The sequence below is a fragment of the Sinocyclocheilus anshuiensis genome, unplaced genomic scaffold, assembly GCF_001515605.1.
Source record: "Sinocyclocheilus anshuiensis isolate Anshui unplaced genomic scaffold, SAMN03320099.WGS_v1.1 scaffold376, whole genome shotgun sequence".
NCBI lineage: Eukaryota > Metazoa > Chordata > Actinopteri > Cypriniformes > Cyprinidae > Sinocyclocheilus > Sinocyclocheilus anshuiensis.
In genome coordinates, this window is record NW_015558600.1 from 253406 (window position 1) to 265751 (window position 12346).

The 12346-nt window shown below is 35.3% G+C and overlaps 2 protein-coding genes across 3 annotated transcripts in view; both read right to left on the bottom strand.

The window, feature by feature from the left end:
- LOC107680139 (adaptor related protein complex 3 subunit beta 2) overlaps positions 1-6861 on the bottom strand; it is a 40812-nt gene extending 33951 nt beyond the window's left edge. Inside the window, exon 1 of the mRNA XM_016475911.1 lies at positions 6718-6861. Within this exon, the coding sequence (XP_016331397.1) occupies positions 6718-6824 (107 nt within the window). The 5' untranslated portion in view covers positions 6825-6861. The remainder of the gene's footprint in view (positions 1-6717) is intronic.
- Positions 6862-10151: 3290 nt separating this feature from the next.
- The window catches only part of LOC107680137 (RNA-binding protein with multiple splicing-like), an 11417-nt gene continuing 9222 nt past the window's right edge, over positions 10152-12346 (bottom strand). For both annotated transcript variants that reach the window (XM_016475909.1, XM_016475908.1), the window contains exons 7-8: positions 10866-10938; positions 10152-10775 (exon numbers count right to left, since the gene is read on the bottom strand). In XM_016475909.1, coding sequence (XP_016331395.1) covers positions 10873-10938 — 66 coding nt within the window. In that variant the 3' untranslated portion in view covers positions 10152-10775; positions 10866-10872. The remainder of the gene's footprint in view (positions 10776-10865; positions 10939-12346) is intronic.

The following is a 12346-nucleotide window of genomic DNA, read 5'->3' on the forward strand; positions in this document are numbered from 1 at the left end:
GCACACTCTTCACGATGTTCACGGCGTTCACCGGCAGCTGGAGCAACTTCTGCATGGTGGTCATCATCAAGCTAGCCTGAAAACTTTTGCACCTGTTTAGATCCCCTGAGGCAGGTAAACGCTCACACACACCTGTAGAATCCGTTTCAAAAGCAAGCAGACCGTAAACTCCAAAGTACAAGCATGTAACAGCCTGTTGTACTGAATCCTCAAGTCTGGTCTTCAGCTGTCAGCTGTTTCCATCTCAATGCAGATACGGAGGCTCTTTGTCTTTTCCGTCTTTCGCGTGAGGCGGCCCTGAGAGGTGAGGAGACGAGAAGGGAGGTGGCAGCAAAAGCTGTTCTCATCCTGCTCAGAGCCGACTGATGGTGAACACACTGCTCTGATCGCTGAGCAGAGCTAAACCCCACCCACCAGCACCAGACCCCGCCCCTCACGAAACACACGTTCGGTCTCTCCCTCTCCTTTCATTCACACCATTGCTCTTTACCAGCTCTCTGGCACATTTTTCTGTCCCTCGTCCTCTTTTCCATTGCATTTTCTGCAACGGTAGATTGCCTCTCCCTCTCTCTGATATGACTCAGCTAGAAACGCTGCTCTGAAAAAAGGCTTTTCACAGGAAAACCCCTATGTTGGGATGTCGGCTAGCACAAGCACTGTATTATTATTCGCTTTGAATGCTAAATAAAGATAATAAAAAAAACACAGTGCAGATATTCACACGCACAGTCATTCATGTTGCCTTGAGTGTGCACACATTCTGCACCATTCACATTCGGTTTCTGATTCTTGACTCATTTGATTCATTTGAAAAAGGTTCAAATATTTCTTACACAAAATTGGCTTTAAAATGCGAAATAACAGTTTTTTGCATGCAAAAGTGTTTGTCTAGCTCAAATTGGTTTTAGAACTGAGTGAAACTGAATCTGAGTAAAAGCAACTGAATCTAAATTATAAACTAAATCAGACTGATTCACTGATTTCATTCACTTTCATTCTGACTGATACAGTTCAATTTAGTAAGTTTCAGTCTGTCCAATTCAGTTTGATTAAAATGATTCTGTCAATACAGTTCGATTCATTTAAATCTGTGTGATTCCGTTCCATTTACTATCATTCTGTCCGATCCAGTTTGAATAAATTTGAATCAATCTGCTTCGATTCAAATCACTTTCATTCTGTCCCATACAGTTTGATAAAAATCGAATCAGTCTCATTCTGTCCAGTTCAATCCAGTTTTTTTCTGTCCAATTCACTTAAAAAATCTGTTTAATTCTATACAGTTTTATTTATTTGAATAAGTACTATTTAGTTTGATTCACTGTCATTCTGTCCAACACAATTTGATTAAATTTCAATCATTTGAATCATTTAAATCAGTCTGATTTAGTTTGATTCAGTTTCATTTTGGAATAAGGCTGTAACATAACAAAAATGTGCAAAAAGTGAGGCGCTGTGAATACTTTCCTGGTTTCATCCTGTTCAATTCAGTTTTCAATTCAGTGCTTCAGTTTCATTCTGTATGACATTTTTATTCAACTGAATCAGTAAAATTCAGTTTGATTCACGTTCATTCTTTCCAGTACAGTTTGATTCATTTGAATCCTTCTGATTCAGTTCCATTCCAGTCAAATTTAGTCTGATTAAAATGATTCTGTTTTATTCTGTCTGATACAGTTTGTTTCATTTGAATCATTATGACTCAGTTTACTGTTATTTTGTCAGATGCAGTTTGGTTACACTTTAATCAGTCTGATATTTTATGTTTGACACAGTTTGATCAAAATGATTCACTGTCATTTTGTTCACTACAGTTTGATTCATTTGAATGAATCACATTCTTCTTGTCAGCATGTGACATGGCGTTTCTGAGCCCAGAATAACATGGAGAAGGGAAAAGCCAAATTCACAGACAGATGCAGAATTCACACTGCAGTGCTAAAAGCCACTGACCTCTAAAGAGACATTCTCCTGCGTCAGAAACCCCCAAATCGCTCTAAACTCCCATACAGAGTCTGTCTGTCTGATCTCCAGCAATCTCATGAATACTTGAGGGTGATTCTCTATAGATTAGCATTTCTGCTTCTCTGTTTATTTAGCTGTTAACGGAGCAGAGATGGAGAGCTGTACAGTAGCAGATCAGAGGGGCAGGTTGCCAAGGCAACAGCATGTGAGAATCGCTCGTCTTCATGTTACTCACACACACACACACACACACACATCCTGCAGTGCAACAGTGTCAAAGCTCTGTGATAGCAGAGCAGAAATTCGAAAGTGATGATTATGCAAAGATAAAAAATATTTATGTCAGCCTCTGTCACATTTATGCCTCATTCACAATAACAACATCATGAAACGCATTCACAGTGCATCTCATATTCATACCATGACATATTTCTAAGAGAAAGAGAATATTAAGTGGGAAATAATTGAGGACAGGGAGTGTAAAATATGTTAGGCTATTATATTATTGGTTATTATTATTATGATTATGATTATTATTATTGGTACAAGAACAGGAAAGTTGCTTCAGAAGTTATTCTGACAAACAATTTTTTTTATAATAACGTGGACTGATGAATAAACTATAAACTGAATAAAGCTTGGGCTCGGTGTTATTTTTTTTATTCATCCTAAAAAAAGTATCACTGTTTCCTCAAAAAATATGAAGCAGCACAACTGTTTTCAACATTGATAATATTACGAAATGTTTCTTGAGCAGCAACTCAGCATATTAGAATGATTTCTGAAGGATCATGTGACACTGAAGACTGGAGTAATGATTCATACTCTTCGAATTTCATATTAAGAAATTATTTTAACCCGAAAAGCAAATTATGCTCCCTTTGTACTGGTTTTCTTTAAAATACAAATCTTTGTAATCCCAGGCTATCTGTAATCAGAAGCACATTTATAACTGTTCACAGACAGATGCAGAATTCACACTGCAGTGCTAAAAGCCACTGACCTCTAAAGAGACATTCTCCTGCGTCAGAAACCCCCAAATCGCTCTAAACTCCCATACAGAGTCTGTCTGTCTGATCTCCAGCAATCTCATGAATACTTGAGGGTGATTCTCTATAGATTAGCATTTCTGCTTCTCTGTTTATTTAGCTGTTAACGGAGCAGAGATGGAGAGCTGTACAGTAGCAGATCAGAGGGGCAGGTTGCCAAGGCAACAGCATGTGAGAATCGCTCGTCTTCATGTTATACTCACACACACACACACACACACATCCTGCAGTGCAACAGTGTCAAAGCTCTGTGATAGCAGAGCAGAAATTCGAAAGTGATGATTATGCAAAGATAAAAAATATTTATGTCAGCCTCTGTCACATTTATGCCTCATTCACAATAACAACATCATGAAACGCATTCACAGTGCATCTCATATTCATACCATGACATATTTCTAAGAGAAAGAGAATATTAAGTGGGAAATAATTGAGGACAGGGAGTGTAAAATATGTTAGGCTATTATATTATTGGTTATTATTATTATGATTATGATTATTATTATTGGTACAAGAACAGGAAAGTTGCTTCAGAAGTTATTCTGACAAACAATTTTTTTTATAATAACGTGGACTGATGAATAAACTATAAACTGAATAAAGCTTGGGCTCGGTGTTATTTTTTTTATTCATCCTAAAAAAAGTATCACTGTTTCCTCAAAAAATATGAAGCAGCACAACTGTTTTCAACATTGATAATATTACGAAATGTTTCTTGAGCAGCAACTCAGCATATTAGAATGATTTCTGAAGGATCATGTGACACTGAAGACTGGAGTAATGATGCTGAAAATTCAGCTTTGCATCACAGGAATAAATGACATTTTAAATCTCAAATATTGATTTCGGATAATTTTTAACCAAAAAAAGTTACGGACTGCAGCTTAAATTAATTTTAAAAAATTTAATTATTTTATAAAATTATACATTTATAGATAGTTCTAATTAAATGTGTACCAATTTTATTCATTGTAATCTAAAATTGTAAATTTCGAATGAATTTTGAATACATTTTTTTTATCCGTTTTCTCATATGTGACTATTTTTTCAGAGAAACAATAGAGGCAAAGTGGCTTAAATTATGCTTTGAAAGAGCATCATTCACACAGCCATGCATGAGGGTTAGCGTACCGTAAAGGTTGCGTTTGAACGCTGGTAAGCCCCTCCTCCAGCGCAGAGCGATCATCTGACCCCTCCCCACCTATTAAAAGATAAAACAGCTATTTTAAATTGCATTAACATTTCACAATATTACTCTTTTTACTGTAGTTTTGATCAAATAAATGCAGCCTTGGTGAGCATTAGAAAGCTCAAACATCTGAACAGTAGTGTAGCTATTGTACACAAATAACCCACCACCACAGAAGCTCATTGTATATCAGTTCGGTGAGTGTGATTTGACCAAGTACAACATGTTCCTGGATCAACATCCTTGTTGATCCTGGAACATCATTACACTCAACCAATCAGAATTGAGAGATAACTTTTCAGGAAATATCTGTTTTAGGCTTACCATCAGGGTTAGGTGCTTCTACACCCTTGTTAATCAGCTATCATTTCCCTCTGATTTTAGGAATAAATTACGGGTAAGGTTAGGTTTAGGGGTAGGGATTGGGTTTAGTCTATATTTTTGGACATTAATGTTGATCCAGGATCAACAAAAGATGTTGATCCAGGAACATCTTACTTGGCAAAATCTCAGCGACCATATCAGTTCACATGGTATATCAGTGTTTCCATCACCATTAAATAATATGAAAAAAGAATAGATATATACTTCGAATTTCAATTCAAACACACTATTATGAGCATCGTCCTAAAGTCAGGTTTGTTGACATGGGGTGTGTGAATCGTCTTTATATTCAAATGAATTCAAGTGACACCCTGACAAAAGCAATGATGTGAATAAATGTGCGTCTGGTTCCCTCTGCTGTCTGAGAGAGAAATGCCGTGAACTAAATGATGCCCAGTGAAAGGCCAGATTTATCCAAGCAGTTTTATTTCAGTATCATTTATATACTATTAAAGCATTTATTTATTAATATTTAGTAATTTTGTGATGTGCTTTTGTCATTTTCATTTATATTTAGTTTATTTTTCATTTAATTTATCATTCATTTTTTTTATTTACGTTTTCTGTTTTAGTACTTTTAATACTTCAATTTATTTATTTCAGTTTGTTGCCAAGGCAACATTTTTAATGTGTTTACATATTTTAAGTTTTTCAACAGCTTTATTTCAATTACCAAAAACAATTATTTATAAATTTAATCTCAGTCTTAGTTAACTATAACAACACTGGATTCGACAAGCATCAAAAACACAACAGATAAATGATCAAATATACATTTCAAGTAAATAATATTAGCAAATAAACACTGAAGCATCAGCTACAGGATGAGCACATCACACGACCTCAACAGAAACAGACCAGAGCCTTGATATTCTCCACACACCAGACTGATCTGAAGCACCTGCCTCTAAATATAGCCACAGACAGAGAAAGAGAGTCTGCCAACATTAATTATCAATCTCAGTTAAAGATCTAATCTTCAGAATCGTCACATCGACAGAGGAAGAGGAAGAGGAAGATGTAGATGCCAGCTTCAATGTAAAGATGTAAAATCCTGGGTTAAGGTCACATTTAAGGCAACATTTTCACATTTGTAAGTTTTGGTTCCCAGAAAAAGAAGGGGAAAAAACTTCACTATTTACTTTACTAATTTTAGTATTATTTACTACTGTAGTATTTTTTAATATTTTGAATTAGCTTTTATTTTTATATTTACAGTTTTCATTTTAATTTTATTTTTAGTAATTTTGTCATGTGTTTTTGTCATTATTATTATTATTATTATAAATATTTTAATTCAGTTTGATTGCTATACTGAAATATTTTTCACATTTGTAATTTTGTGCTTCCAATTGTGGTGCCAAAGTTAAAGAGTGTGAATTAAAATCCCAGAGTAAAGTGTGAAACATGGACAAAACCAACTCTGCATTATCTGATTTTGTTTTTTAGTGTATATATATATATATATATATAGAGAGAGAGAGAGAGAGTATTATTTATATATATATTTTAGTATTAATATGTTAAATAAGCTTTTATTTTGTATATTTTCAGTTTTTTATTTTAGTTTAAGTTTGAATATTTTTTATGTGCTTTTGTCAGTTCTTTCTTTTCTTTTTGTCATTTCGTTGTAGTTTTGTTGTTGTTGTTGTTTTAAGTATTGCTATTTAGCTTAAATTTATTGCTATATATATATATATATACAGTAGTCAACATTTGAAGTTGATCAAAAAAGTTCATCAAAGTTGTCCTAAGACAAGAACAGGTATTGTTTTGGTTTTAGGATAACTTTGATGAAAGGTTAATTAAAAACCCAGAGTAAAGCATAACTATGTGAAACATGGACAAAAACAACTCGCAGCTTATCCCAGCTAACAGTTTTTTGCTTCCCAGAAGGTTCTGGGAAGGTTAGCTAATGATAATTAGAAAGGTAAAAATGGCATCTAGAAAACGTTCTGTATATAGGTTATCTTAAAGGGGTCATATGATGCGATTTCAAGTTTTCCTTTCATTCGTTCATCCGCGCATGCGCACCTCGCCCCATCTGAGATTTTCTGTATGGTAAACGCTCCAGTGGGCCGCCCCCGGGTTGCGAGGGTTCACCGAGCGCACAGACTCGGCGCGTCTCACCTCTTGTAGTCGGAGGAGAAGATGCCGCCGCTGGCCGGGTCGTGGCCGTACTCGGGCTCGCTGGCGGAGCCTCCTTTCTCATCGCTGAACGCGGAGCTCGCGGACATCCCTGCTGCTGCTGCTGCTGCTGCTGCTGATGATGATAATGACGCTGAGACTGAGTCACGTGACTCGTTACGCGGTGCTGAAGCGGACAGGGCCGGAAGAGCGCGCATGCGTGCGGGAGCACCTCTACGTTTATTCCTGTTCATATCTGTTCAAGTTGCGGTAAAAATTGAATTGAATTGAATTGAATTGAATTGAATTTAATTGAATTTAATTTAATATTTACTCGATACTGTAGTGTGTTATCTAAAACAATGGAATTAAATACCAATACAATAACTTAATTTAGCATCTGATTTTAGTGATTCTTGAGGAATCACTTCTAACTAAATGTAATTAAAATACAAATTGTCGCTGTATTTAATTGCATTTTATTTTATGTCCTCATTTCCGTTTGAAGTATCCAAACACAGGATATAAACGTTTTATTATATATTATATTTTATCTGTACTGTAGTGAGATATCCAAAAAAAATATAGCGAAAAATAATTAAATTTAGCATCTAATTTTTAGTGAGAAAGATTTTTTTTTGAGAAATCACTTTAAACTAACTAAAATACTAAAATTCACTTTGAGATGTATTTAATTGTATGTCCACAATTTAGTATGAAGTATTCCAAAATAGGACATAAACAGACTATTTTAAAATATTTGTATTTTTTTCATCTGTACCGTGTACCCGAACACACACACGCAGAATACAGAAACAATAAACAACATTATATAAAATACTAAAGTGTTTTATTTTATTTTATTTTGTCAGGTTTGCTTTCTAACCACTAGATATTATTTTATTTTAATTTATTTTTCCTCTGTACAACGTGCCCGAACACACATACGCACGATACAGAAACAATAAGCAACATTTTATAAAATACTAAAGTGTATTATTTTTACTAGAAGTATTATTTAATTTGGTCAGGTTTGCTTTCTAACCAGCAGATGGCGGCAGCGCTCTATCATGCAGCTGCTCCTGCTGGCAGAGGTTTGCTCACACTGCCTGTATTTATTACATAGATTATAACGTGTAATGAAGAGCCAAAGACTGTAAATAGCAACATGACATCATTCTACTATGAAGGTCATAGCAACAGACCAATAAGAAATGACTTTGGGCAGAGTCTGTCCTGTGGGTGTTTGGGTTTTCAGTTCTCAGGCCAAAAGTTGACATCAGCCTGCCTCAGTGAACATAAAACTTCTCACTGTTCATTCATCTTCTAAAACACTTTAAAGTGAGCCATTTATGCCATTTCTTTAATGTGAAGAGCAACATGCCATTAGACTTTGATGCTATAAGGACTGCTGAAAAGGCTGTGATAGATATAGATCTGGAAGTGTATAGTATGCCTAGTGAGACTGTGATTAGCTGGTTCAGGTATGTTGAATCGAAACTTTCAAATAGCAGTTTTCTATTTAAATATATTTTAAAATTTACTCGTGATGCAAAGCTGAATTTTCAGCATCATTCCTCTAGTCTTCAGTGTCACATGATCCTTCAGAAACCAGTATAATATGCTGATTTGCTGCTCGAGAAACATTCTCAACAGTTGTGCTGCGTATTATTTGTTTGTGGAAACTGATAGATTCTTTCTAGATTTTTTTTATATGAAGTTCAAAACTACAGCGTTTATTTGAAACAACTCTTTGGTAACATTTTTAAATGTCTTGAGTCGTTGCTGAATAAGAAAGTTTTAAAAATCTTACTCAAACTTTTGAAAATCAACTTTTTAAGAGTACACAAACACAAAAGAAACATGGACTGTGAGCCACAAAAAAAAAAGTCAAGTTCTGACTTTTTGGGATCTTTAAATATGTGCCAGATTTCCCTTGTGGAGTCTTGGTTCTTTTGTAAGGTTTCTTTGTCTACTTAAACATTCAAGGGGGTTTTCCTCCGCTTGCTCACTTGGGAGTTAGTAAAGTACTATTTTTTGAGAAAGTTGATTGGAACAATGTATTCTGAGAACGCCATTCAAATAAATTGAATCACCCACCGATATTCTTTCATTAGGCTTTCAGACACAGTTTGAAAACAATAGCACTGTTCACATAAACACCAGTCTTTCACAGGCCAGATCTGCAGTTGTGCTGTGATTAGATGAAGTGCTGTTCTTCAGCTGGTAACAGCTGCTTAGAAAATGATGCCTTGAAAGGAAAAACATGGAACGAGAGTGCAGATATTCACTCGAAAATAACCTCATGAAATCTGCAGTAGAAATATGAAGGGTATATTAAGATGTAAAATCCATAAAAGGAAATTAAAGGAGTATTTCACCCAAAAAATTAAAACTGGCTGGAAATATACTCCCCCTCAGGACATCCAAGATGTAGAGGACTTGGTTTTTTTCACCAATGGATCCTCTGCAGTGAATGGGTGCCGTCAGAATGAGAGTTCAAACAGCTGATCCACATAAGCCACATAACTCCAGCCCATTGTTCAATACCATGTGAAGTGAAAAACTGCATGTTTCTAGAAAACAAATCCATCATTACGGTGTTTTAACTTTAAACCATTGCTTCTGGCCAAAATCCAAAAGGCTTCCTCCAGTGAAAAAGTCCATCCTCGGTTGTCCTCACACATCAAAATCCACCCATATATTTGTTTATAACAGTTCTGGCTCTTTCTGCACTTGCAAACATTGTTTGATTTGTGCATTTCTCTCCTGATTCTAGCAAGACTTTTTTTTTCACAGAAAGCAATATTTTTGCAGAGAGAAGTCTCATTACAAACAGCTTTTCACTTTTCAAGATGTTAACTGATGGACTGGAGTGCTGTGGATTGTGACTTTTTGATCAGCTGTTTGGACTCATTCTGACGGCACCCATTCACTGCAGAGGATCCATTGGTGAACAAGGGAAGGAACGCTAGATTTACCCAATTCTCTTCCGTTGAAAAATCTCTTTTTGAGGACCTATATTTTCAGAAAAAAAAAAAATTTAACTGAAAGGTGAATTAGAAGAAACCACTCAGAACACTCAAGCTCCTCAGATTCCCTTTTATTCTCCAGTTTCATATTCTGAAAAAGAAAAATCAGCATTTTTACTTTTTTTTAATATTATAATACAGCAATCTCATGTTAGCAGTCCGTTTAAACTCTCAGTACTGCCACAGTCTGGAAACTTCAGTATGTAACATCAAAAAAAAAAAAAAAAGAAAATCAAGATTGCACTTATTTACTTCAAACAGGTTATAGACTGAATTAACCAACTAAAACACCAAAAATAACAAGGGAACACTAAACTGCTCATACATATACTTATTTAATTGCACAAAACAAATGCATAAATATTCATTATTACACAAATGTACAAAAATACTAGTACATTTCTCTTTTTTTGTTCAAATATTCTCCAAGCAGACACAGATAGTGGAGGTTTGGTGATTTCAGGGAACAGGAAGAGACATCGAAGGTATGGAGGAGACAAGAACTCAAATCTGCTCGGTTCACGTCAAGATCACAAACAAACAAATACCAGTGCATATGTCATCAGTTCTTAAAAATAGAAAACAAAAGTACACAGAGACTGGACTGTAAACAAAACAAAACAAAACAAAAAAATTCAAACTTCAGGTCTCCATCTCTCACACAATGAAAGCAACTGCAAGAACAAGAGGCTGAAAAAAATTCTGGGTTAGCTGGGACGGAAAAGAAAAGGTTTGAATTCTAAAACTCATGCCTTATTGCGTGCAGAATGACGACCTCAAAAACATACATCTACCAGAGCAGCTAGACATGTTGAATGATTGGCTCGTTGAAATGGAGACAGTACCGTGAGGTTTGTCAGAGTCCTCCGCATCTCAGAGTGCTTTGTAGAAGACTTCCTCCAGGAAAACAATCCTTCATGCTTAGATTGTCCGTTAAATAAACCCGATTAAATTAAATGCAGAGCCCAGTTGTCTTTCATTTAAACAGGAGGGAGAAACAAAAACAAAACGTCTGGTACGGAATGGCATCTGTGTAGACGAGAACAGCCCATCAGCTTACAGTCATCTACGATCAGAGACTAGTGATCATATGCAGGAGGTGAAGAGAGCGATACTCACTGATTATTTAACAGAACTGGCGTGACTTCCACCCCGGTTGAGAACTTTCAGAGGGAGAAGGGTACCAGCGCATCTACAGACAAGAGGAACAAGAAAAATTACAACGAGATGTTTGATATTTCAAAAGCTTCTCCTTGACCAACATGACATGTAATGGACCACAAGTAAAAATAAAATCATTTTAATTACAGTAATTTAATAGAACATGTATATAAAAACACTGCATTACTATTTATTTGCATAGTTTTATATAAAGAAATTTACATTAAGTTTATATTCTATATTGTAATTAAACCACCTTCATAGAGAGATATATATATATATATATAGAGATACACACATACATATATATATATATATATATACACACACATACATACATACATACACATACATATATACATATATACATACATATACATATACATATATATATAAATAAAACACACATACACCATTACTACATTTTAATTTTGCATATATTGTTTTACGTAAAGGATAAATCTAAAACAATATTCTATAATAAGCCTAATTATATATGCTTTTAAAATTATGCATTATATTTTTATTTACAGTTTCTTATCAATTACTCCGTGTTTTCTATATTAAACTACATTATATTTCTAAATACTAATATTTATAAATGAATTTATATTCTGTATAAAACTAAAACAAACATACATGCATGAGCTTAACATTCAGAACAATTGAAATCTCCCAAAAGAACTACATAGCAAACTAAAACTTCTTTGCTGAACCAAAGTTGCAGCCAAGAGCCATTTAAGAACCACTTGAAACCTTTCAGATGGTGTAAAGTCTTAAAACTGTAGAGGGCAAGAACAGACAAACAACAACAAAAAACAAACAGAAAGAGCAATTTCTACAACACGCTCCATAGTCAAGCAGTTTAAGCTGCGCTAATGACCTGATGCAAGCTTGAACTCCCTGACTGAGCACAAAACTCTTATCAGTGCATCTATAAACATCTTTCAGCAAGATGACATTAACTCCTTTCCCGTCCTGCCCAAAACACCCACTTCCCCAGCCAAGGGCAAGAGAACGACAACAATCAGCCTGGCACATCCGTTTCAGCCCTTCCGAGCTTCCCACGTTCTTTACGAGGCGTCGGGAGGTTTGAAGGCACAGCTGACCAGCGGCACACAGACACAGAGCGCAGGCCGTCACACTCGCCGCAGCTGTAATCTCCCTCTGCAGGTGTGTGTTGGAAAGGTCTGGAGAGGGTGGAGTGCTCTGTTCTTCCAGCAGTTTAACTGCAGACTTACAGTTATGTCATCCCGGCTACATGCAAACATGCCAAAGGAATTCCACTTCTATTTTCCTTTGAGCTAAATTACGCAGGACGGTTATATGGCTCTTTTGGGAGATTTAAACAGTTTTTGAGTTCATGTTTGTTTAGGAGTTTCATACAGAATAAGGATTTATTATTAATATATATATATATATATATATATATTTTAATA